Genomic DNA, 26,961 nt, shown 5'->3' with positions numbered 1-26,961 from the left:
TCTTCCGTGAGGGCTTTGTTGCTTCTGAGCTAGATGGCCGCTTGTTTATCTTCAAGCTTTTAAGAACCCAGACGCTATATCTTTTGATAGCCGGGCACCATCAGCTTTTTTCACCACATTTGCTTATTCACCCGCTTTTTTTTCAGCGGTTGTGTCGGGAAGGTGAGCATCATAGAAAGCCAATTTTAATAAAGGAAAGTATTCTTGTGTTGAGGCTACACTTCTTTCAAGAATGATTTGTTCATTCTTCTGGTCCAAACCCAAACTCACTGCCAAGTCGACTCTGGCTTATAGCACCCATGGGGCTAGTGCGACCCTGTCCTATAGGGTTGCTGTGAGGTAAAATGGACTTGATGGCAGGGAGGATAGGACGGAGTACAACTGCCCTTGTGGGTTTCTGAGACTGTCACTTTTTGTTCATAATCAGTTAGTTTTAATTATCTTAAACCTATACTCACATAATTCACAAATTTGTGCCAATAAGATATCTCCTCTACTTTATGCTTCCTAAAGAGTTGCTAAAAGCACTAATCACAAAATGGTAGTTCAACAGTTTTATGTGTTTTTGAATAGCTGTTTGAAAGATGTGTCATGAATTATAACTTAAGAATTTAATCACAAAGTTCAACTTGCTATCTCAAATAAGAAGCCCTGTTTGTGTAGTGGTTATCTATTGGGCCATGATACTCATCCTCATGGTTGGCAGTTCAAAACCACCAGCCATTCTGCAAGAGCAACAATGGGCTTTCTACTTTTGTAAACAGTTACGATCTCGAAGACCCACAGGGGGTGGCTGAGTCAGACAAACTCAACGGCAGCGAGTTTGAGACTAGCAAAAACAATGCTGTGCCTCACTAAACAAAACAGCACACTGACCCACGACATACACATACAAAAGCAAGATGTCTTCCTGCCTGTAAAATGCCCATGAAAGTAACTCACATGTGTACCCACGTTGACCACCAAATGCTTTTCTACTTCGGGGCTGGCCAGACAAAACCAGCAGGGTCCTGGAGGCTGAGCTACATGTGGAAGAAAGAAAATCCAGACATCAGTCCAAGCACAAGAGAAAATCTTCCTGGTCTGACCGCTACTACCTGCAAAGACTGAGAGACCACAATGCCACCCTGGCTGGGCCTGTCGTGCTCCTCACTACGACAGCACACCATTAAAACCATCACTGGTGAAGCCACAGCTCTATGAGAATCGCTCTGAAGGGGGGACCACCCACAGGTAGGGTAACCAGACATTGGCTGAAGTGGCATAAAACTGGCTACACGCTGCTGCACTGGATGTCAACAGCCCCGGTTCTCGTCCCAGCCATGCTATTAGCTACATGACAACTCCCGCGGATACAAGAGGTGGGGAGAGATGATCTCATGTCTTGGTATACAATTGTCCTCTGCCATAAGAGGCCCCTCAGTGATGCTACTTCCCAAAAAAGCCCTGACATCACAGTCATTGCAGCGTGGGTGGTCTGGAGCACAGGTACTCACGAGGTTTGCGAGGCTGCTTTGTGTGTGGGGACGACTTGATCTCTCTGCCTGTAGAGGAGCGCTTTCTTCCCTGCTTTTCATTCAAGTCAAAGAAGAACTGGCAGGGGGATTCTTCCTGCAAAGGTCAAAGGCAGAAGAGTAAATAGGATGCAACTGACCTTTACACCAGGAGTCAGACATCCACGTACAAGTAGATATTCCTGCCACATCGAGTGTATCTGCCCTCTCATTCTTTTCTGCTTTGGATTCAAGGGAGGAAATATCTTTTCCTGGTGCCTGGACTCTCAGCTACATTTCTCAAGACTTATTACCCAACATCCCACCAAAGTCATCTCTTTGGAAACAGCAACAGTATAAGCCACCAACCTTCCTGTCCCTTACTTCCTCAACAAGACCAAAAGGAGTTCTACAGAGGTCCAGGCAATGGAATGGAGCTTTGGTCAAAAAAGATGATGAGGGTGCTCTTAAAAAAAAGAATCATGTGAAAAACAGATTTCGTAGGCAACGATGGTGCTTAACACCCCTTGCATTCGTGGAGAAATCATTACAGAAGAGTCTTCTGGTTTCACTACCAGCACTCATCATCAAATCGCAAATGACACTGCCACCAAGTATTCAAACCCTTGTTTGAAAAACTAAGTTTAGCAAAGGAAAGAGCATGTGAAATTCAACCCCAACATATGAATCAAGTGTAGGTGGTTAGCCTCAACCAGTATAATTATACAAAAACATTGAGCTTGCATGAAGCTTTCTTAACACTACCATGATTTCCCAATGGGAAGAAGGAAGATTTCTCTTCTAAGCATTAAATGTATCCCATGTACTAAACAACATGACAAGAATACTTCCGCCAGGAAGGACCCATGTGACGAAGGGGCAAGCCGGCCGAGAACACACTATCCCTCGATCAAACTGACCTCGGGGGCAGGAATCTGCTTTCCCCCGGCTGAATCCTTCCCAGACTTTCTGTACGGGTTTTCCGTGACATCTGGAGGCTGCTTCACCAGGTCCGCTGCTCCCATCAGCTTCATGGGAGTAATACTGAACGCGTAAAGGTACTTTGGAGAAATTGAAATTAAAAAAAAAAGTGTTAAATAAATACTGCTTTCCCTATGATGAAGATTCCACAGAAAACTCTCAGATCTCCCAGAGGGACTTCAAGAAGCTAGACCCCTCAAAAGGAGTTACTGGGGCTGTGGGGACCTTACAGTTACGGAGAAAAGAAGAGATAGACGCTGGATTGGGAGGAGGAGCATTTATCAGGGGGACAAAGACTATTAAGCCCACACCAAATACATACAGCGCTACCTTTTTCTTGTCTGGGTTTCCAACATTTGCCAGCGCAATGAACCGGGTGGCATGTTGTGCATTTTCCTGTAGTACAATGTGGTTTCTAAAAGATTGCAAACAGAGCGGGTGAGCAAACAAACTTCCCATTTGATGTGCATTGATGAAATCATTTGGCTCCAAGGGGCCACAAAAAGGGCCCAGGACCCAAGCCCGTCACAGTAACGTCATCTTGGATAAGTTACTAATGCGTCTAGTCGAATGGCAGTCCCTGCCTCACAGGGCTGTCGTCTGGAAGAACGGAAAGCAAGACTAGTGAAACCTGCGAGAGCCGGAACTGGACAGGACGCCTGGTTTGTCCGGATCTCACAAGTTAGCCACCGTGGACAGACTGCAGTCTTACCATTTTTCTACTGCTCTTAGTATGAGCTATATTTGAATTCTCCTGCTCTGACGGGCTTCCACTTTACACACGTTCCAGCTTCAGCAAGTTTTACGGTATTTAAAAGTAAGTCCTTGAAGGGTTCAGTTTGGCTACTAACCAAGAAGTTGAAGGTTCAAGTCCAGCCAGAAGCACCTTGGAAGACCTGGCACTGTACTTCTGAAAAGGCTCCTATTGCAAACCCCGGAGCACAGTCTTACTCCAACACTCATTGGGTCTTCATGAGGCCAAAATGACTTAATGGTAGCTGATTTAGCTTTCAATCTAGAGCTGGGTCGGCAAAGTGTGGCGCAAAAGCCATATGCGACTCTTTCAGTCTGTACATGCAGCTCTGAAGTAAAATTTTAAAAATTTAAAGGATATTATTCAGATAATGGTGATTTCATTTGTAAAAATATACTTATGGCTCTTCAATAATTTTTAAATTGTTGTGAGGGACAGGACTCGCTCTTCTGTCTCAAGAAGATGCCTATGCCTAGACCACAGGCTTGTACGTACCCTGGGAAAGGGACAAGAGGACACAGTGAATACAACTTTCCTCTGAGTGCCAATTATTCAGAGCAAGTCAGGTGGCCAATCTCTCTGTGCGTCTCTGTCTCTAGAAGTGCTGAAGAAGAAATAAACCATTGTTTTATGAGGTGTTTTTTCCTGGAGCTGCCTAAAGCGAGGATGAGATGAGGGGACCTTTAAAAACACTGTACCTAAGACTTTCTCTTGCTAGTCAGGCCCCAGCACCTGAAGCACAGAATCTGCCTTGCCTCTTTCTCTACCAGTCCTCTCTCCTAAACCCAGTGGGAAATTTGATCAAACAGACTGCCTTTTCTAGCATCTGGCTCAATGCCCTTCGGGCCATTAGTGAACCCACTCTCTTGACCTCCAGCTTAGATTGCCCCTCATGTTTGTCTCTCCAGCTGTCTTTTGGGGAGATATCGCTTTAGAGCAGCGGTTCTCAACTTGTGGGTCACAACTACTTTGGGGGGTCAAACCACCCTTTCACAGGGGTCGCCTGATTTACAACAGTAGCAAAATGACAGTGATGAAGTAGCAACAAACATAATTTTATGGTTGGGGGGTCACCACATGAGGAACTGTATGAAAGGGCCGCGGCATTAGGAAGGTTGAGAACCACTGCTTTAGATAAAGATAACCTCAAGGTATTTCACATCAAGGCCAGAGACTGGCCCATAGGAGCCATAGGAGCACAGGAGCCATAGGAGCAAACAGGACACAGCAGCCATAGGAGCCCACAGGACACAGCACAGGTAAGTAACACACCCATTTCCTGCCCCAGATGGTGTGCAGTACTGTGTGAAGGTACCTGGGTTCTTTCACTCCCTGTCCAGACATTTGGGCAGTTCATAGTGTTTGCTCTTAGAGATAAAGCTGTTACAGACATGCTTGTACAGATCTTTGGGTGGATACAAGTGCTTGTTTACACTGGCTACATCCCAGAGAGTGGAATTTCTAGGTTATAGGACATGTATAATCTTGTCTTTACCAGATACTGTCTACAGTTTTCCTAAGTGGTTGTACCAATTTACACTCTGTGTGGTACAGTTTTTATTAGAAAACAGGAGTGGTGTCTATCAAGGATCCACTAAAATCTTTGGGCCTTAATGTCTCTGGCTCAAGACTTCACTCACCCCCCCGTGGCCTGCTCCGCATCCACCATTGTGAATGCTCAGGGTGCCCTAGCTGCTGTCCTTGGGGGACCTTCCATGGAACAGTTGTGGGACCCAGAGTTGGCAAATATAAGTGAGAGATGCCAGAGCGAGGCTGGGCAGTGGTCAGCCACCATGCCATCTGTTTGTCCAGTTGCTAGAAAAACCATGTGCCTGTGGGGAAGGTCTCCCAAGGATGCTGCAGTGAAGAGAAGCTTAACAACCCTTCCTCTGTCTTCTTCTTGGTGGGCATGGCCAGCTCTGTGGAACAAAAAGCCACCAAAAAAGAGGGGTGTGGGGTAGAGGGCAGACATGAAACGCTACTCACCGGTATGGAAGCCTCTCATAATACGTCTTTTCCAAAGCGGCAAAATGATATCTTGGTTTCAAGTCAGTGGCAAGACTGGAAACCAGAGCAGAGCCGCATGTCTTAGTATCCACTTCTCCCTGGTCAACAGAAACCCAGTCACCCACGAGAGACCCACTAGTCATCCAGGAATACTTTTGAGGCTTCTCTGCAAACACAATGGTGGCCAGTGGGGTCTGCACAGTGAAGTCACACTTAGGGCAATTAGGGTCACGGTGAGCAGGTGGAGGAACTTGATTAATATGCATGCATATTAACATAGGCATTGTTGTTGGAAGTCAGCCAGAGGTTAGAGGTAAGCTCACTGCTCCATACTAGTACCCCAAAATAATTTATTAAAGCTGTCTTGGAAATAAGCTCTCACTGGAGCCCAGAACTGTGCTTCCAGAATTGGTTTTTCAGTGTACCTATAGTTTTAACAATGTTGACTAGTAAGTTATAACCAATAAAAATAAAAACTAAGACTAGCGGAAAATAAAAACTAAGGCCTAGCCTTCGGGGCCCCTCGGATCATACGGAATATCTGGTGGGGACTATCTTTCTCCGTGGGGAAGCACCAAGTTCTCAACACCTCAATCCCCTAAAGAGCCCATTTAAAAAAAATCTGAGAGCCAAAAGGCTATCATCTGGAAGAGGGCTGCGAGCTCCCATTTGTTATCAATCTTTGCACAGAAACTAGTGACATCCAACAATACTTTCTTAAGAGGTGGCTTAGGAGAAGGCACTTGGAGCAGGGACTATGATTCCAAAGTTCATTCGCTCATAATTCAGATTTCAGCAATCTCATAGGAGGACTGTACTTTCTGAAGATCAACATTTCGCTTTGGTCAGCTAGTATGACTGAAAAACTCACAACAGATTTCTACTGAAAGGTACCAAGAGGGAAATAGCTCAGTACAAAGGGTGGGGTGGAGCAAGGGATGGGGGAGGTGCAACTAAACCAGCACAATTTGCTTTTACAAATTTCCACGGAATGAGCACTACTCACAGAAGAATTCCCAAAGTGCCCCACATACTTGGGCCATGGGGATGTAAGCAAGATGTCAACGCCCTTAAACTGAGATCCTGAGCACAGCATAGTCCTCAGGGAAGACACGTCCTTGGGACTGAAGCTGTAACCCGGGACTGGCTCACTGAGGGACTCTGTCCCACTGAGGTATACCACCTGCAGCCCCGAGGCTCCAGTGAAGACACCTTTACGGCCTGTTTGGAAAGAAAATTGAGACGCTTTAGTCACGTCAGAAAGCAAAAAACTGTCATTATAGGGATGAATCTCTCTCTGCTTGCCCCCGCGCTACCCTCTGCGCCTGTGGTACACTCTGTTATGGCCCCACTGCCGGCTGCCAGGTATCTACTGGACCACTACCACAGTGTCCCTGTTCAGTCAGAAAGAGGAGCCCTTCCCACGGGCATGCACTACATCTATTTATCCCAGGGGCCTTGCAAAATATTTTTGAAAAGTGAAGACTTACAGGGACTAAAAGGAACCCAGACACCTGGACAGAGGGAAATGGAATGAGAAAAAGGAAAATAATTGCAGTCTGAGGAGACTACTGCTCAGAAAAGATATCCTCTCTGGCAGGCAGTATCTTCCCTGTGGTCAGAAACATGTAGCAAGAGCAGCTGATGAGAAGGAATGAGATTCTACTCAATTTCCTTAAATTCGTTCCTTCCTGTTCCCTCTAAGACCCTGCCCCATCTCTCTTTCATCTATTGGGTCTCTTCATAGTTGGCCCTTTCCTTTGCTATAAATGGAGATTGAAAAAAAATATATATATATATGTATGTTCAGGTTCCCCATCCAAAATGAACACACACACTGACAAAGGAACATGCTCCTATTTCATTTAAGACTCTGAAAAGAGCAGTCCACATTCTCTAAGTCTACTACCTCTTTAATAACCCACTTCGGTAACTTACTGCAATCTCATTTTCCTCTGCCACCTCTCTTCAAGGACACTAAACACCCCGTAATTGCTAATGATCACATCTAAAACAATGCTCTTTCCTCAGAGCAGGGATGGGGAAACTTTTTTCTCCCCAAGGGCCTTTTGGACATTAATAACATCGTTCGTGGGCCATCATACTGGTCAAACACTTAGTTACCTCACTTACCCCGTTTCCCCCAAAATAAGACAGTGTCATGTTAATTTTTGCTCCCAAAGATGAGCTAGGTGTTATTTTCAGGGATGTCTTATTTTTCCATGAAGAAGAATATGGTACACATTTATTGTTTTATTAAAAGAGACCTCGCACTCCCTGTCTGCTCCGGCTGCGCTGCAGCCAACAGTGAGCTGTGCACGGGGCCCGCCACTACGGTCCAAAGTCCAGAGTTACGGTAGCTTCTGGGGCCTTATTTTCGGGGAGGTCTTATTTTAGGGGGGATGCCTTATATTTCAGCGAGAGGCAAAACTGTAAGTAGGTCTTATTTTCGGGGGATGTCTTACTTTTGGGGAGACGGTAGTCACCATACTGTGGTGGCTGGAATTGCTTCTTTTTGGTAAGGCCTGTGATGTTAGCTGGTATTGATGATTTCCTCAAGGGCCTTCTACAGCCTGTGGGCCACCTGTTCCCCACTCCTATTTACCATCTATAAACTTGACAATACCTGACCCCTCCAAACCCTCTTCTACTCCCTTTCATTTGTCTTTGTCTCCCCCTAGATCATGGGTCCTTAAACTTATTTGGCCTTCTGCAGCCTTTTTGGAAAAAAAAAAACAACTTGGGGCCTCTCTTGACAATTAACAATGTTTATACTATAGCCCACAATCCAGGATAAAGTGTAGGAAACTGCTTTTGCAGCTTACCTAGATCATTCAAGCACCCCACCAGGGGGCAGCATCCCCCACTTTAGGAAATGTGGCAGTTGGAACCCATGTGGCACTCCACAGGAGGAAGATTTGGCCATCTGCTTCAATAAAGATTTCAATCTTGGAAACCCTATGGGGGAGATTCTGCTCTGTCCTATAGGAGACCATGAGTTGGAATTGGCTCAACAGCAATGGATTTGGTGATTTTATCTTTTAAGTATTACCATATATACTCGAGTATAAGCCCACCCAAATATCAACCGGGGCACCTAATTTTACCACAAAAACTGCATTAAAAATGTGCTAGGGGCGGAGGGGGGGAAATGTGCTGAAAAACTTGGCTTATACATGAGTATATACGGTATGTTCTTTTAAGAACTATCTATATGGGCTAAAAGTGACAACAACTTGAAAGAGAGGAACCTCAAGGGGCTGCTAGTTTATGCTCATGAGCAACAACCTAGAGTTAAGCTAGTTAGGAATCTCACAAACAAAGTAAGTTGCACGTGTTAGCAAGATCATATAGTAAGGTTATATTCAAGGGTTGAAACACCACACACCCTCACCTTGTATAACCAAAGCAAGGATATATACATGAAATTTCCTTTATTTGAACCTAATTCATACCCTAAGTACTCTACATACTGCAGTCAAGCAGTTTATCACTCTAGCAGGCTGGAAGAGTGCATGCTAGGTTGTTGGTCCGCAAAGATTAAGGAGACAGGGAAGACAAGAAAGGAAAATGTCCTCGTCCTGAGGGCAGACAGCCTTCTTAGAAAAGAAGCCCCCTAGCCCCACCTCCTCAGGCAGGAGTGCCCATTACAAGCCCAGCAAATGCCAACTTACCCAGATAAGTAATGTTCTCTGCTAATTCACACCCATTGGCATCTTCAAAATATTTTACTGTTTCCTGGTCATTTGCACCCAGCACATATGTGTGAATAGGAGCTGGGCAGAGAGAGAGATATGCCACCATATAGTTACCAAGTACGCTATACAACTTGAGAAATGCTTCCCCAAATCTTAGAGCCGAAGTGGAGCAGCTGTGCATTCCCCCTCATAGCAATCCGATACACAGAACATGCTCGCTGTTCAAAGTACCCTACACCCAACCGTGTAGTCCGACCATTAGATTGCATGATCAGCCTGATAAAGTGACATACATATTTGAGACCATGTACACAATGGTTAGGAAAACAGAGGTCCTAAATAAAAAACACTAGAACTAGAAAAAGGAAGGAACACATATGATTACATTTCTTCCGTTTCTTCCTCCTTTGAAGAGTATTCTTTTCTGAAGCTAAATCCAACCAAACTGAAAATGTTAACACTTGGATTATCCACTAGCATTTTCCCCAACTTAGTGCAAAGCTCGTGGGGGAATTTCTTTCTTCAGTAACATGGTAAGAAAAACAACTCAGGATCAAGGTTAGCCCTTACATCTTTGCTAGAAATCATCTACTAAATGGAAATCATTTCCATACCTTTTCTGATGCCGGTCTTATATTCCTCCCATTCAGCACTTGGGGTGGGCCCGAAGAAGTTTCCTACACACAATAGCAGCTGAAATGAGTTTTGTAAACAGATAGAGGTGTGTTCTGTTATTGTTGTTTTTTCATCCAAACAGTACATAAATGATATCAACATTTACATAAGTATCCTTCTCTATCATCTCAAACCAGGCTTTCATGCTAAATCAATTTGCAGAACTTCAATACACAATCTTTTAGCAGCAATTGTAGTAGTTACATTGATTCTATAAATTACCAAATATTGCCCACTAGTTACCAAATTCAAGTTGGTAGTAGAGGAGAGAGTCAGGGAAGTGACCTTTCCAAAGACTAGCATTTGAGTGGTCCTCAAATATTCCCAGCCCCCTGTGCCACTCCTTCCTGGAATTAGACAGTGATGAGGAGGAGCTAGATCTTGGAAGAATCCCTCTGTGAAATAAAAAACTAAAAGAGTAGACACCCTTAGGGATAACGAATAGCCAACAAGTAGAGCCTATAGGACAAGATAGAACTGCTCCTTGGGATTTGGGGGATAGTGAATCTTTATGGGAGCCGACAGCCTCTGGGCATGAAAAACACACACACACACATTTCCTGCATGGTGTCTTTATTCAATCTTTAACTTACTAGAAAATGATCCCCATCTCTAGATGGGGTTTACAAACTAGTTGAAATAACATAACGTTTATATAAAGTGCACACCTGAGCAAACGATTCATATGCTCAGCTGCTTACCAAAGGTTGGCAGTTCAAGTCCAACCAAAGCACCTTGGAGTTTTCTACTTTTGACAAACCAGCCATGGACACCCATGGAGCAATTACTCTGACACACGTGTGGGCACCGAAAGTTGGGATCAACTCCACGGCAGTCGGGTAATTGGTGAAGCATTTGCACATATATTATCTAACTTAACCCATTGCTCCACTCCTGAAGCAGATGAGTGCTTCTGAAACCCACCTAGTGAGAATCACATAGGGAGGTTTTGTGAGTCCGTTTTCAGGTTTTTGAACACTACAGTAACAAGAGTCAAATTCAAAAAGTACAAAAAGGTCTGTAGAGATAGGTCTCGCACTCCCAGCCATGCCCCAGCCATCCCAACTGACAAAAGGGACTCAGTGCAACACAAAAGGGAACGTATGGGTTCAATCAGAAATCAATAAAGGAGCCCAGACTTCATTTTAGAATGCTTGACTACCATAATATAATTAAATTCAGTATGAAGAATGTCTTACATCAAAGTTTCCACTTTTCTTCCGAATTGCTCGAACTCTATTGAATAAAACATCAAACTTCCCGTCAACATCTCCACAAGCCAAGCTGCAAACAAGAGAGACACCAGACAAATGTGAAGGCCCAGACAGAAACAGAAACAGGCTTCGTATACAGACATGCCTCGTTTTACGGTGCTTTGTTTTACAGCACGTTGCAGCTATGGGGGGGGGGGGGTGTTGTTCATAAGTGTTTTACACTAATAGAAGGTTTGTGGTGACCCTGCAAAGAGCAAGTCTATTTTCCTGGGAGCATGTGCTCAAGTTGTCCAGAGCCTTCCAATTTCTACCTAAGCTTCCTCTATCATAGTGATATATGGCCTGATTACATTACTCCATTCTCTTTTTGTTACATTTTTCCATGAACTTATACTGTTCCTGGGAACACCACTGTCCAGTTTGTACATCCCAGAGCATCTCAAAATTCTTCTCATTGGGCCCTTTACCCATATCCACTATTTAACTGAAGGACTGCAATCTATGACCCCACAGGACCAACCCCTTCCTCACACCCAAACCATCACCAAGCCCTGTGGATTTCACCTCATTCATTGATAAATCTTTAATCCTGTATTTCTCCACTGCCATCCCTCGGCTCATTCTACTTGCCCTCCTCTTTGGTTCTCATTTCTCAACACTGGAGCAGAATCAAGTTTCCAAAAATAAAAAGTTGATTTGCCAGAGCTGCTGATAAAAACTTTGGGGGAGTTAGGGAGGAGAATGGGGTAGGAGGTGGGTAAAACTTAAAACAAACAAACAAAAAAAAGTTTACCAGGGTTCAATCCTCACTTCCTCTTGGAAGTCTTCCCTGATTACTCAGGCAAACGCGTCTATTAGGCACCCTCTATTATGTTTTTCGTGACAGTGAGCACTACAGTAATTTTACACTTATTTGGATTATTTTATATCTGTTACTCTGTACTACACGCTCCATTAGGGCAGAAACGTCATCTTTGCTGAATGAAAATATTTGCTGAATGAATGAAACCCTCTCTTTACGCCACCGCGGTTCCTCGAACCTCCAGAAAAAAAGAGCCGAGGCAAAAGCCCTGTCTTTCCTGCCCACCACTATCTTCAGAGCCCAGCATTGGGTCCGATGTCTACAAGTATTTGATTAATGGGATATGGGAGAAAATGAAGGGGAGAGAGTGAGTCACAACCGCAACCGCCTCAGATGGAGTTCGCCTACTGCAGGGAGCTTCGCCTCCCCCAGAGATTGTCCCCAAGAGTCTCATCGGAGCGAAAACAGGCAGAAAAGAGGCATACTTCTGCAAGGCCAAAACCTGAGCTGAACTGCACATCGCCATCCCCCTCGATCTCTACCCGTTCCTGTCAAAAGTGGGGTGTGGTGGTTACGCGTTGGGCTGTTAACCACAAGGTCCGGGGTTCGAAGCTGTCAGCCGCTCTGCGGGAGAACGCTGGGGGCTTCTGCTCCCGGAAACCCACAGGGTATTCTAATTGGTCCTACAGGGTCGCTTTAGTAAGTTCGGTTTGGGCATGAGGAGGAGTCCTGCCCGTCGTTTCAGACACCGGCTTCCGATTCAATTACTCACAGGCGCAGCGGTTTCTGAGCCATGGTCCCAGGAAGCTGAGCGCTGACAGGCACTGAACATTCGGAAGCGGAACGTGAGCGCCGCGGGAGAACGCGGTCGCGGCGCAATAAGACGTCAGCGCGCTCCAGCCAATCACCGCTCTCGTTGCTACGGCGAGCCCCGAGGGAGAAACTTTCTCTTAGGTCGGTTTGCTTTCGGGAGCGGTTCCAACGCGAAGAAGGTAATCAAGGGTTGAAGGGGACAGGGCGTTGCTGTTCATTTCGGAGCCGTTTAACCAAGTCATTGAGCTCTTAGGAAGTTTTCAGCACAATGCTGGGCACGATCTTAATTAACCTAACTCCATCAGTCTTCTGAGGAAGACAGCCCCTGCACATTGAAAATAGAACCTATCAAAAAGTTCAAAGAACGGCCATCACCTCGACTCAGTACGGGTCAACATGTTCGCATAGCTCTCTAGGTGCGCGTGCATTTTTACTGACTCATTTTAAAATTGAAGGCATGACTCTTCACTGCAAATACTTCAGCGTGTCAAGAACCCTTGATAAATTATGGAGTACTATTATTATTGTCATATCCTACGCCGTCCGCAGGCTCCCTTCACCCGTGAATCTGTTGTTCGTACCCCTGACGGGTGGGGGTATACGTTGGTCATTGTGCGATCAGTGCCCCCTTTCTCTCCCTTCTACCACCTTCTCCCTGCCCTCATGGTATAGCTGCATTACTGTTCCCGGGGAAGAAGGGGGGTGGGTGCATATGTGTCCTGGGTTGCCTGTGTGGAGAGCGCTTATCTGTAACAATGTCCATGCTCCAGTCTAGCTGGCTTTGTAAGGTAGAACTGGAGTCATGATAGTGGAGGCGGGGGTGGGGTGGGGTGGGGGGTGGCACATTAAAGTGCTACCTTGCTAATTCTTAACCTTCCTACTGCTGCGACCCTTTAATACAGTTTTTCGTGTTGTGGTGACCCCCACCCATAAAATTACTTTTGTTGCTACTTCATAACTGTAATTTTGCTACTGTTATGAATCGGGCGACCCCTTGTGAAAGGGTCGTTCAACCCCCAAAGGGCACGCGACCCACAGGTTGAGAACCACTGAGCTAGAGGAATATTGTTAATTTCATGGGTGCTATACTGCACCCTGGCTGACTCGCCCCTTCTGGCCCTTCTGTGAGAGGATGTCCAATTGTCCACTGATGGGCTTTGGGTCTCTATTCTGATCCCCCTCGTTTGCATCCATATGATTGTTTTGGATCTTCTGATACCTGATCCTGTCGCCAGCTCCTGTAATCACACAGGCTGGTGTGCTTCTTCCATGTGGTCTGTGTTGCTTCCCTGCTTTATAGGGAACTGTCTTTATGGGTTTGTTCTTAAATTAAAAAAAAAAAAAGTTTTAGGGAGGGGGAAAATGAGCAACTAATATTAAGGGCTAAAGTAGAAGGCAAATGTTCTGAGAATGATGAGGGCAACAAATGTACATATGTGCTTGACACAATGGATGGATGTATGGGCTGTGATAAGAATTGTACGAGCCCCCAATAAAATAATTTTTTTTTAAAGAAAAAGAGGAAGACCTCTGACAATACAAAAACACCTGAGAATGGCACGGAAGGGGCAGTTTCGCTCTGTTGTACATAGTGTCGCTATGGACTGGAACTAACTCAATGGCACCTAGCAACAATGCTGTCTTTTTAATGTTCAGTTCTTTTTACGGCAGGGGAACAGTCCATTGTACATGTGCACCATGAGTCATTTATCCACTTACCTACTAATGGATATCGTGTTGCTTCTAGCTTGGGGCAATTATAAAAAATGCTTCCAAAAATATTTATGTGCAAGTTTTGTGTGTAAACAAATATCAACTCAATGCAATTCATATCTAGGAGAAAGATGGTTAGACTGCGGAGTAAGACTATTTTTAGCTTTAAAAGAAACTGCCACACTGTGTGCAAAGTGTCTGTCGTGTTAGGCAGTCCCATTATCAATGAATGAGTTTTCCTCTTGCCCGACATTCTCACAAGTATTGTTTATTATCAGGTTTTTATCATAGCAATTCAGATAGGTGTGTAGCTTATTGTCATCTTAACTCTGTTTTCCTGACACGAAGTGATGTTGAGCCTCTTTATGCTTATCTGACATCTGTTTATCTCATTGGCTGAAATGTCTGTTCAAATACATTGCCCACCTTTTAATTTTCCTATTGCTTAATTTTAATTGCTCTTTGTATTTTTTAAAATATAAGTCCTTTAGCATTTTGTCATTATTTTCTCCCAGTCTGCCGTTTACTTTTAAAATTCTTTTGGCCGGGGAAAGGAGCAGCTGACATTAAGGGCTAAAGTAGAAGAAAATGTCTTGAGCATGATGAGGGCAACAAATGTACATATGTGCTTGACACAATGGATGTATGTGTAGATTGTGATAAGAATTGTACGAGCCCCCAATAAAATAATTTTTTAAAAATTTTATTAGCTTGAAGGTAAACAAGCGGCCATTTAGCTCAGAAACAAAGCCCACATGGAAGAACATATCAGCCTGTGTGATCACCAGGTGTTGAAGGGATCGCTGAAGACAAATGGGTGCATAAGCAAATGTGGTGAAGAAAGCTGATGGTGCCCGGCTATCAAAAAGTATAGTGTCTGGGGTCTTAAAGGCTTGAAGGTAATCAAGCGGCCATCAAGCTCAGAAGCAACAAAGCCCACATGGAAGAAGCACACCAGCCTATGCAACCACAGGGTGTGGAAGGGATCAGGTATAAGGCATCATCAGAACAAAAAATCTTACCATAGGGAATGATGGGGGGAGTGCGGAGTGCAGATCCAAAGCCCATTTGTAGGCCACTGGAGATCCCCTTGCAGAGGGGTCTCAGGGAGGAGACGAGCCAGTCAGGGTGCAATGTAGCAATGATGAAAAATACAACTTTCCTCTAGTTCCTAAATGCTTCCTCCCCGCCCCCACTATCATGATACGAATTGTACCTTGCAAGTCTGACTGGACCAGAGGATGTACACTGGTACAGATAGGAACTGGAAACACAGGGAATCCAGGGTGGATGATCCCTTAAGGACCAGTGGTGTGAGTGGCAATACTGGGAGGGTAGAGGGAGAGTGGGTTGGAAAGAGGGAACCAATTACAATGAACTATATGTGACCCCCTCCCTGGGGACGGACAACAGAAAAGTGGGTGAAGGGAGACGTCGGACAGGGCAAGATATGACAAAATAATAATTTATAAATTATCAAGGGCCCATGAGGGAGGGGGGAGTAGGGAGGGAGGGGAAAAATGAGGACCTAATGCCGGGGGGCTTAAATGGAGAGGAAATGTTTTAAGAATGATGAGGGCAATGAATGTACAAATGAGCTTTACACAATTGATGTATGTATGGACTGTGATAAGAGTTGTATGAGCCCCTAATAAAATGATTTTTAAAAAAAGTTTTATTGGCCTATACTTCACACATCATATGATTTAACCTTTCAATCGTATTAAGAGTTGTCTGGTCATCACCATAATGAATTTCAGAACAATTTGTTCTGGTACTCTGTTGTTAACTCTCCATTTCCCCCAACCTTACCTGCCATGCTCCTAGATAATTATTAATCCAGCTACTGTCTCTATAGATTTACCTATCCTGGATTTCATATACAGAAAGCCATACAAAACAAACAAGAAGCAAACAAACAGAAAAGACAATAATGAAAAAATGAGCTGATACCAAGGGCTCAAGTAGAAAGAAAATGTTTTGAGAATGATGATGGCAGCAAATGTACAAATGTGCTTGACACAATGTGATGGATGTATGGATTGTGATAAGAGTTGTACAAGCCCCCAATAAAATGATTTTTTTAAAAGGCAACAGTGTCCAAAAAACCTCAGTGGGAAAGCAGAAAATATTAAAAGCCGAAACAACTTTAAAATGAGTCAAAAGGGAGATCAAATGGTAAAGTGTTAAGTTTTAACCTAACTACACCTGTCATAATAAGAGTTTACAATGTTCTCTGATAGCCATGCTATTCACGTGCCTAGACTATGTTCAGGGGAAATTCAACAGAGGCTTAATCCTTCTCGGGTTTTCTAAGCAGTAATTGCTTACAGGAGCAAAGAGCCCAGTCTTTCCCCCGCTGTGTCACTGGATGGGCTCTGAACACCCACCTCTCTGTAGCAGCCAAGCACAACTACTGCACCGCCATGGCTCCTTGGAGCAATAGCTAGTCCTTTTAAAATCGACAATAGTCCACGTACCTCTGGGTTTGGTTTTCGCATTTATATATGCGCAGAGCGCAGGCCCACCGGTAGGAGACAACCGTGCGAATACATACAGGAAAACGAAGTTCCTTACAATTGAAGTACAGGAAGACTAGAGGCATCTAGGTCATTAAAAAATTAAAGCACAAGTTTAAGGACACACCACCAAGCTTTTATTTCTCCCCACAACTTCTACAATGCCTTCTTGCTAACTACCAAGTTGCTTCCCTCACAAACACTGATGCCCCTGCTTTCTTTCCGACTGGGGCTGGGGTGTGACGCAAACGTCCCCGGACTGACACGAAGACTGAATTGTCCAGTTACCGATCTACTCTTCCACAAGAAAAATTTGCTAAAGAGGGGAAAGTAACAATTCCAGGAAAAGGAATTTTCTATTATTTTGCATCTTTTCTGTAAATCTCTTCTAAATGGTTTACGAAAAGAAACCTCCAGCCAAGGCTTACTCAAACCCAGTCTCCCAGCCAAAAGGCCTGCCCTGCCCGGTCCTTGTGTTGCCATGTCCTTCCTCCCCATGGTTTCTGCGTAGAACTCTGTTTCTTAAGCTGTGGTGTCATTTTCTTTTAATTAAGTCTCCTTGTGCAACCTTGTGATGATCAGCTTAAATAACATTTTGTTTTTAAAGTCTTATCATTTTTTTAAAAACCCTAATTTGTAATGAGAATTCTGGCTAGACTTCCGATGCAGAATTATTGGTTCTCTAGAAGTCTATGGCCTGCTCATGCCAACACTGAAACCCTCTGGAGCAGGTCCAGTCCATCCCCTAAGGTGAAATCAACTCACCGGCAGTGGTTTTACTATCTTCAATTCCGTTTTTTAAAACCAATTTCATTTTTTAATTACCTGGGTGCCTTTAGTCTTCCTGTACCTCAATTGTAAGGAACTTCTTTGTTTACCTGTATGCTTTCACTCTTTATCATGGATATTTGTGTTTTTACGTTGAGGTGCAATCCATACTAAAGGCTGTAGTCTTTCCACATCAGTGCTTTAAGTTTTCATCATTTCAGCAAGATGGTGTCGATTTTGTGTCCAAAGTTATTAATGGATCTTCCTCCAATCCTGACGCCACCTTCTTGATACAGTTCCGCTTCTTGAGTTATTTCTTCAGTAGAGATTGATGCTGATATGGTGGGGAAGATGAGGATTTCCACCCCAATAAAGACCTAAGCTTAGAAACCCTATAGGATTGTTAGTCAGAATGGGCTCAATGGCTTAGTTTTTGATTTACACAGACTGAATAAGTATGGTGAGAGGATGTACTGTCTTTTATTTTGAACCTTGCTCTGTTCAAACACCGCCCCTTAGTCTATGTAGTTTCTGCATGAGTGCAATTACATGTTCTGGAATTCCCATTCTTCACAATATTATCTATAATTTGTTATGCCACACATAACTGAATGTCCTCATAAAATCAAGAAAACACAGGTAAACATCTTTCTGGTATTCTCTGCTTTTAGACAAGATCCATGTGATGTCAACAATGGTATCCCTTGTTTCAAATCCTTTTCTGAATCGGGCTTGAATTTCTGGCAGTTCCCTACTGATGCTGTAACCATTTTTAAATTATCTCCGGCATTTCGCTTGTACGTGACATTGATAGTTTGATAAGTTCATGTTCCATGGGTCACCTTTCTTTGGAATACATGCACATATGGATCTCGTCCAGTCAGTTAGCCCAGTAGCTGTCTTCCACCTTCGTGGTATAGCTGAGTGAGTGCTCCCAGTGGTGCATTCATGTGTTGAAACATCTTGATTGGTCTTCCTACCATTTCTGGAGACTTGTTTTTCAGCTAATTTTCACATCATACCTTATTTTTCACATACCTTCGTGCAGCTTGGACTTCTTCCTAAAATAGTTTAACACCAAATACTTGTTGGTGGTAATGGCATTCCTTCCCATTTTTGTCTGATTTGAAATGGCTTTAGCTCCCTAAAGTCGAGCATCCATGAAAAAAGAGGAAGACGCTCAACAGTAGCTCAACCAGGGGATCAAATACAGAAACCTTTGTGCTGTGCTTGGTGCGGGGCCATACCGTGTTTTAATCCATAGGGCACATGTCATGGTAAGTCAAAATCAACTTGTCAGCACCTATAATAAAGCCTTGCTATCGATCTGCCAACACTCCACTGTATTTTTTATGACTTCCAATTTCCCTTGATTCAAACTTTGTATTATCTCACATTCTGATTTTTTTCTTATACATTCTGATTATTACTGGATGTTTGCAGCTGTTTCTTCTCATTGGGAGCCATGCTACACCAGCAAATGCAGGAGGAATAATGTGGCCAGTTTATACAGAAAGACTGACTCGGCAGCAGCGTGGAGGGTAGGTTGGTGACATAGGACAAGAAGAGAGATCCCAAGAACAGTCCCCAGGAGCAGTGGATAAATTATAGTGATGCAGAACAGAGGTAGTGGAAATAGAAACAATTAAAAACTCTTTTCGGGGAAGAGGTGGGAACCTCAAGCACCTCCTTAGCTGCTGAAGCCCAGCGCTAGGTAAGACTGCCTGTCTTTCAAGCCAAATCGGTAAATCGGTATCCTCTAAGGACGTCTTTTGTCTAAAGGGAATGTCTGAGTCTCCTGGGTTCCCAGAAATAAGGAAAATGTTTCTTCAAAGGCTCTATTTTGAGTGGCAGCCCCTGTCTCATCAGCCAACAACTACACACACCGACACCCTATTTTGAACTTGATCACATTTCCATGAAGGAGCACAGGTCACCCCGTGCATTCCCAGCACTCTGACACACAGAGAAGAGGCCCGTCACACGCACAAAGCATCGGGACACTCCTTTCACGGTTCCTACTTCGTCTAGAAGGCTCGACCTAGAATGAATGATATTGGCAGTGCTGTGGAAAAGCAGATTATGGACAACTTCAAGGTAATCAGTTGCAAAAGACATGTTTGCTTTATTTTCCTTTTTTTAATTTAGATTCTTAACAATACATTAGCATTATTAATAGCAAAAACCATTTACACCGTAACGTAAAGATCAGCCATTTAAGAAAATAACAAACAATCACTACCAGAGAAAACAGGTCCTTTCATTTGATCATACTGGCAAGCCCAGGTTTATTCTGAACTTCGAGTCTGTTCTGAACGGATGGGAAAGCATTCAAGTAGAAGGTGAGGAGTAAGAGTGTGCGTTTCTGAAGGACGCTGCCTCAAGGGAAGTTCAGGAGTAGACCCAGTCCTCCAGTTTACTCCAGTGTTGGGATGTTCCAGCATCATCTCCTTCTGAGGGGCTTTGACATTTCCGTCAGCCCCAGGCTTCAAAGTGTATACATTCTTAAACGGTTAAAAACACAGACTGTCCCACAGGAATAGGTTTTTCATCGCTTCTCCAGCTTCTTGTACTTGGCTTCTGCCAAGGAGAAGAAGGAAGAAAGATCAATCTTTCAAGACTGGCTCTTCTAAAGGTCCTTTTTTAGTTAACAATTCAAAAAATTTGATTAAAACAAAAAAACTGTCAACTTCAATTTCGGGCCCAGGAAGTATAAAAGAACTTTCTCCTATTTCCTGATCCATAAAACTCATGCTGGGAAAGCCATTTTGAAAGGCCACCTAAAAAGCTCCTTAAAATAGATGCTTCTCCTTTTCTTTCAAAACCTCAAAAGCATCTGGCAACAAGACTTCCACATAGGAAGGTTACCAGGAACCAATGACTAAATGTAACTGCGGGCCCTGAAACGATTAATCACCCACCCATGTCAAACCGCAGCCTGTGATGAGCCACTCTCCTCAGGCGATAACTATTAATGATGAAAAGAAAATAATCTGTAAATTATACTTAGGACAAAAACAAATGCAACATTTTAAATCGTGGATATAAGCGCCACAGCTGGTTAGCAAGCACCAGCTTCCTCTTTAGAGGAAAACGAGTCTTCTAGAAAACCCTTCACTTAGCCAGCTGCTGCTTTATAAAACATTAGTTCTCACATTATTAAAGATGCTCTGCCTACTGGGCCATGAGGAACAGCCTGAGCTGTGTGGTCACATACTGAACTTAGAAAAACGCTCCTTCAAAAACTGGCCTTGCCACCTGAGTGACTTATTTAACCAGTATACTTAACTCATAGATTGTCAAGAGGTAAAACACACAACACACGTGAGGCAGCAAGATTAACAGTGCCTGATATATCACTAAATACTGAGGGATGCTATTTGTGTTAGTAATAATAATAATAAATTACGTGCAACTGGTTTACATACAGATTAAAAGACAGAATACTGTAGGCATGCCACAAATGTTAACTAGTCATATACTAGAGGTACCCCCCCAAAACCAGAATCCCCCAAAAGCTATGTAAACTTTTTTTTAATAATCATTTTATTGGGGGCTTGTACAACTCATCACAATCCATACATACATCCATTGTGTCAAGCACATTTGTACATTTGTTGCCATCATCATTTTCAAAACATTTTCTTTCTACGTGAGCCCTTGGTATCAGCTCCTCACTTTTCCCCTCCATTCCCACTGCCCCCTCCCTCACAAACCCTTGATAATTTATAAACTATTATTTTTTCATGTCTTACACTGTCCGATGTCTCCCTTTACCCACTTTTCTATAGTCCATCCCCCAGAGTGGGGGTTAAATGTAGATCCTTGTAATCAGTTCCCCCTTTCTTCCCTACCTTCCCTCCACCCTCCCGGTATCGCCACTCTCACCGCTGATCCTGAGGGGTTCATCTGTCCTGGATTCCCTGTGTTTCCAGTTCCTATCTGTACCAGTGTACATCCTCTGGTCTAGCTAGATTTGTAAGGTAAAATTGGGGTCATGATAGTGGGAGGGAGGAAGCATTAAGGAACTATAGGAAAGTTGTATGTTTCATCGTTGCTACATCACACCCTGACTGGCTCGTCTCCTCCCCGAGACCCTTCTGTAAGGGGCTAATTGCCTACAGATGGGCCTTTTGTCACCACTCAGCACTCTCCCTCATTCACAATGATACAATTTTTTTGTTCTTTGATGCATGACACCTGATCCCATAGACACCTCATGATCACACAGGCTGGTGTGCTTCTTCCATGTGGGCTTTGTTGCTTCTGAGCTAGATGGCCGCTTGTTTATCTTCAAGCCTTTAAGACCCCAAACGATATATCTTTTGATAGCCAGGTACCATCAGCTTTCTTCACCACATTTGCTTATGCACCTGATCATGTTGGGAAGGTGAGCATCATGGAATGCCAGTTTAATAGAACAAAGTATTCTTGCATTGAGAGAGTACTTAAGTGGAGGCCCAATGTCCATCTGCTACCTTAATACTAGACCTATAAATATTCACATAGATCTATTTCCCCTTCATCATATGTGAATATATTTACATATGTACATGCCTTTATTTAGACCTCTATAAATGCCCTTTGTCTCCTCGTTCTTTCCTCTATTTCCTTTTACTTTCCTCCTGTCCCACTATCATGTTCAGCCTTCATTAGGTTTCAGTAATTCCTCTCAGTTACATTGCCCTTGATCAAGCCCTACCAGGCCTCCTACACACTCCTCACCACTGATTTTGGATCACTTGTTATTCCCTTGTCCTGGCAGTGCCTATTCTTTATCAAACCAAAATGGAACTAAACATTACCCAGTTTTTTGGAATATGCATCCAACTTGTAGGCTGCCTGCTCAAGAGCTGCTACCTGCTCCTCAATTAAATTGATCTGATCCAGGTAAGGCTGCAGTCCAGCATCTTTAAAAACAAAGACAAACCACGTGTTTGTGCAGGATCACAGGGAGGGTAGAAAACGGAGGGAGCACAGAGGGCGGGGGAGAATGCTAAGGTGTCGACTGCACTGCCTTGGAAAGACTGGGAGGTTGACCTGAGTTCTAATCACTAGCAAGGCAGGTGGTTGGGCTCACTGCAACCCAGACACAGTAAATCCCTCTCAGGGCTCATGTTGTCACGCTTTCCCCTTGCTTGTAAGCAATCTTTCCACTAATGACTCAGTTTCTCAAGCAGTCTCCAACCAAGAAGTGCCGTAGAAGTAGGAAAAACAAACATAAGTTTGTGGGAAAAAATAATATAATCATCACTCTAAATGTGCATTGTTCCACCTACATATTTTCTGATTTTTCCCATTTCTAGAGTATTCATTTATGGACTTCATTTTTAAATCAATTCATTAGAAATCATGAGGCCATCAAAGCATACTAGTCCTCAGAATGGAAGAAACTCACCCTAACTCTGTAATTCAAGGACTGAGGCCATGTTCCCGCCCCTTCCCCACTGCCCTCTGCCCAAAAGGACAGTCAGTGCAAACATCTCTAATTATCAAAAGCATTACTTACACTTCTGGTTTAAGTCCGTTAGGTTCCTACTAATGTTTATAGCAATATCTTTCATTTCAAGATACTTCAAGCTGGTTAGTTTATTCATATTTTCCAGAAGCTTATAATCTTCACTGGTGGCTTTAAAACAAAAAGAAAATGGATGTGTGTAAGACATATCTAGGCTCACTGAAATGTCCAATTATAGGCCGCAGGACAATTACAGGTAGAACCTAGGCATTATCAAAGAAGCTGGGTACTTTGAAGTAGAAATCCAGGCAGCAATCAGCAAATGATTCCAAACAAATAGGATTCAGAAACCTCAGGATCCTGGTTAGAAATGGAAAGCAGAAACGTGTGTGCTAAGAAAAGGGTAGCCCCAACGTCTCAGTATCTCAGCTTCTACAGCATAAAAAGGAATATTGGGGGGGGTGCAGAGAGAGAATTAAAAATATATACCATCAACTAGGACCCTACTACTTCTCAGTGAGTGATTTACTATTGTATACATAGTTCTCTATTACATTTTATACAGTGACTCTTCCAAAACATGATTGGTCTGTAAACCCTCAATTCCCATGCCCATGCAAATTTCTGAAAAGCAAGTAACCCGTTTTAGAGGGACAATCTGATAGCAGTGGGAGCATGGGGGAATGGTGCACGAGGGGGACAACCAAAGGCAGACAGACAATTGTGGCAGGAGAAGTGATGGTCTGAGGCAGTGACAGGAAAGGAGAGCATGGGTACAGAAGCATCGCTGGTGGTTGTGTGCCATCGAGTTCAATCAGGCTCCTGGCGCCCCTCGAGAAAGAGGAGATCTGCCTCATCGAGCTTCCCAGGCCATCCACGTTACAGAACTAGACTGCCACACTTTTCGTCCAGAGTGGCAGGTGAGTTCTGAACTGATCATCTTTTGGTTGGCAGCCATGTACTTAACCACTTCTTCCGCGGGGCTCCTGCAAAAATATTACAGGTTTGGGATTTCTAGGGCACGTGGAAGTGGATATTGGTGGGTGAAAGTGGCCAAAGTTAATACCTGAGGGTGTAAGCCTAGGCACCTGGAAGAAGGGTGGTGCTGTTAACTACAATAGGAAATCTGGAAAGAGGAACTAAGGGGAGTATGAAAATACTGTTTTCCGTTTGGGCTTTAAGCCAGCCAGCTGTTTGCATAATGCATACACAAGAAAATTACTCACTTCCATAAAGAACTAAGCCCTCTTCTGCCTGAACCATATAGTCCACTTAGTCGACCACTCACTTTACCAGTGTTGAGAGAGCCGTCAGTACACAAAACCACTTCTGAACCACAACTGAAAATAGCAACAGTCTAAGAAGAGTGATACGTGTGACAAACTACGGAAGGGGGAGAAAAAGAGGCAGTGGTGAGGACCAACTGGGTAGTACTAGTCCTTTCTAACGGTGGCAGCTGCTTGATGGTAGTTCCTTAGAGTCTCACAAGAATGGGGGCCAACTCTTGCCAAATTCTGGGAGTTTTTAAAAAGAACTAAAAAATTTAAATAGATAGATAATCAGGCTGATAAATTAGAAATAGGAAACCTTTCTTAGCCTTTCCTTATAGTTTCTCATAAGTTTACCAATTTAACTGCCATTTCCTGGGGAAGTGAAACAGTATGATAAATACTTCTGACCCACTCCCAAGACTACACACAGCCCTCAGGCAAGCTGCAAACCTAGACCTGAACTCACCTCCAGAGATCACCTTTCATTCAGACAGACCCAGTGATAGCGTAAACAGGGATACCACACAAAAACTCACTGCCATCAAGTTGGTTCAGACTTATAATGACCCTATAGGACAGGGTAGAATTGGCCCTGTGGCTATCTAGAGCTGCAACTCTTTACAGGAGTAGAAAGCCTCATCTTTCTCTTGGGGAGTGGCTAGTGGTTTCATACTGCTGACCTTTCGGGCCCAATGCATAGCCCACCCCCATCAGGGCTCTTATTCACACCCAAAAGGAACTTAATCCTCAGAAAAATCAACCACTTGCCCCAAACCAAAGCTCAGAAGGCAGGAAGGGAAAGGAAAGAAGGATGAACAGAAATAGGGGATCCAGGGAGGAAGGAGGAAGAGTGCCACTCTACTGAGGGGACTGCAACTAATGTGACAAAACAACAGCAACAAAAGTGTAAGTGGATGAATGGAAAACTAACTCGCTTTGTAAACTTTGACCTAACTCACTGCCATCAAGTTGAACCTGACTCATAGGACCCAACAGGATAGAGCAGAACTGCCCCTGTGGCCTTCCGAGACTTTGACTCTTTACAGGAGTCCACAGCCTCATCTTTCTCCCATGGAGAAAGCAGTGAGTTCAAATCAGTGACCCTGTAGTTCACTATGCCACCAGGGATCCATTACTTTCACCTAAAGCACCATAAAATAAATGCTTATGAGCCACAGTGAACCAGGCGGCACTTTCTGGACCCTCCTGGACACATGGATCATGAGTGCTGCCCACCGAGAAACACACAGTGAGCTTAGAAACCAATCATGCCCCACGGGAGTCATCTACTTCTCTGACCAACCTACTATGTCCCTAGATCTACAGGTCACTTCCATGTCTCCATGTCATTTCTCTCACTCCTATCAACATATCTGCATTACCCAAACTGCCAGCTTCTGTCACCTTATTTGTCATCTTGTATCATCTCCCCTTTCTCCTGTCAGTCATCATGTGGGCATTCATTTTCTGGTGCTTTTTCGGCATGTGTCTACACAGTATCATTATAAACGAAGAAAACACTGATGTTGTCAAGGATTTCGTTCTTCTTGGCTCCAGACAATGCCCGTGGAAGCAACCGTCAAGAAACCAAACAATACCATGCATTGAGCAAATATGCTGCAGAAGGCGTTGTTAAAGTATTATAAAGCAATGGTGTCACTTCAAGGACTAAGGTGCGCCTAACTCAAGCCGCGGTATTTTCAACCATCTCATGCGCATGCCAAAGCTGGACAATGAACCAGGAAGAAGACCAAGAAGAAGGAATGCATTTGAATTAAGGCATTGTCAAAGAACGCTGAAGGTACCACAGCCTGCCAGGGCGAACGAACAAATGTGTCAGAAGAAGTCCAGCCAGGATGTTCAACAGAAGCGAGAATGATAAGACTTAGTCCAACATACTCTGGACATGTTCTCAGGTGAGGCCAGCCCTTAGAGAAGGTCATCATGCTCGGTACAGGGCAGTGTCAGTGCAAAATAGGAAGGCCCTTCACCAGATGGACTGATCACGGCTGCAACAATGGGCTCCAACATGGTGAAGATGGTGAGGGCAGGTATTAATTCCTTGTGGTAGACCCAAGGTCTGGGTGAGCCAGAACCAATTCCATATGACCAGACCACAGAGACAGGTATCTTCCATAGCGATGGGTGCGTCTGAAAGCCATTCCCTGAGCTTCTCTGAGGAAGTGTATGGGCCTCTCTCTGTCCCATTCATGACTCATTCAGACTTACAACAGGCTGGTCTCTGGGTACACGGAAGGGAAGAAAACTGAAAAGCACATCACAGGTTACCTGGGGTTGGCAAGGAGTGGTGCTTGTCAGTGTCCCGCAAACAAGCAAGCAAACCAACCCTGCCCTGTCTCACCCGTCAGCTCCCCAGTCAGGTAAGTGGCCATCTTCGAGAACATGTCCCGACACAGCTCGTTGATGTCGGCCTCAGCAGGCTCCTTCGCCTCCTCAGCAGTCTCCACCATGGCGTCATCTGGGCCACGAGAGAAGCAGTAAGTGCCCAGGCCTCCTCAAGCCAAGGGGCCACTCACCTACCACCTTGACCCCGCGTTCACTCCAGCACCCTGGCTGCGTTCTCCGTCTGCCGGAATCTTAAAGGCCTCCTTTGCCCTTGCCCCATCTATCATGCCGACTGGACCCCCGTGCACCGGCACCTCGCGCGGACCCGATCAAGCGGTCCAGCCCCCTCCGCCGCTGACAGGACACACTCGCGCACGCGCACAGACGCGCCCCCGCCACCCGCCGCACCGGCCAGGTGAGCCGCCACGCAGCCCCGCCTTCTCGGTGCG

At 44.3% G+C, this 26,961-nt stretch overlaps 2 protein-coding genes across 4 annotated transcripts in view; both read right to left on the bottom strand.

Moving 5' to 3' along the window:
• The window catches only part of CWF19L1 (CWF19 like cell cycle control factor 1), a 21,962-nt gene extending 9,493 nt beyond the window's left edge, over nucleotides 1-12,469 (bottom strand). For 2 of the 3 annotated variants that reach the window (XM_004700996.2, XM_045291523.1), the window contains exons 1-10: nucleotides 12,397-12,469; nucleotides 10,808-10,892; nucleotides 9,548-9,626; nucleotides 8,910-9,011; nucleotides 6,242-6,456; nucleotides 5,215-5,333; nucleotides 2,805-2,889; nucleotides 2,414-2,554; nucleotides 1,497-1,611; nucleotides 943-1,022 (exon numbers count right to left, since the gene is read on the bottom strand). In XM_004700996.2, the coding sequence (XP_004701053.1) occupies nucleotides 943-1,022; nucleotides 1,497-1,611; nucleotides 2,414-2,554; nucleotides 2,805-2,889; nucleotides 5,215-5,333; nucleotides 6,242-6,456; nucleotides 8,910-9,011; nucleotides 9,548-9,626; nucleotides 10,808-10,892; nucleotides 12,397-12,419 (1,044 nt within the window). In that variant the 5' untranslated portion in view covers nucleotides 12,420-12,469. Of the gene's footprint in view, nucleotides 1-942; nucleotides 1,023-1,496; nucleotides 1,612-2,413; nucleotides 2,555-2,804; nucleotides 2,890-5,214; nucleotides 5,334-6,241; nucleotides 6,457-8,909; nucleotides 9,012-9,547; nucleotides 9,627-10,807; nucleotides 10,893-12,392 lie in introns of all 3 variants that reach the window. The other variant, XM_045291524.1, reaches the window with a different exon arrangement.
• A 7,069-nt stretch (nucleotides 12,470-19,538) lies between these two features.
• Nucleotides 19,539-26,849, bottom strand: BLOC1S2 (biogenesis of lysosomal organelles complex 1 subunit 2). The gene is made up of 4 exons (XM_004700995.2): nucleotides 26,529-26,849; nucleotides 22,947-23,066; nucleotides 22,243-22,347; nucleotides 19,539-20,017 (listed from the first exon to the last, which is right to left on the bottom strand). Exons 1-4 carry the CDS (start codon nucleotides 26,635-26,637, stop codon nucleotides 19,986-19,988), a joined length of 366 nt encoding a protein of 121 aa, XP_004701052.1. The 5' UTR covers nucleotides 26,638-26,849; the 3' UTR covers nucleotides 19,539-19,985.
• Nucleotides 26,850-26,961: the final 112 nt, after the last annotated feature.

This window comes from Echinops telfairi, unplaced genomic scaffold (genome assembly GCF_000313985.2).
Source record: "Echinops telfairi isolate 266 unplaced genomic scaffold, ASM31398v2 ScPeMD7_70;HRSCAF=299, whole genome shotgun sequence".
Lineage (NCBI taxonomy): Eukaryota > Metazoa > Chordata > Mammalia > Afrosoricida > Tenrecidae > Echinops > Echinops telfairi.
Note: the sequence above shows the minus strand (reverse complement) of the source record. Positions and strands in the feature narration are given on the sequence as shown.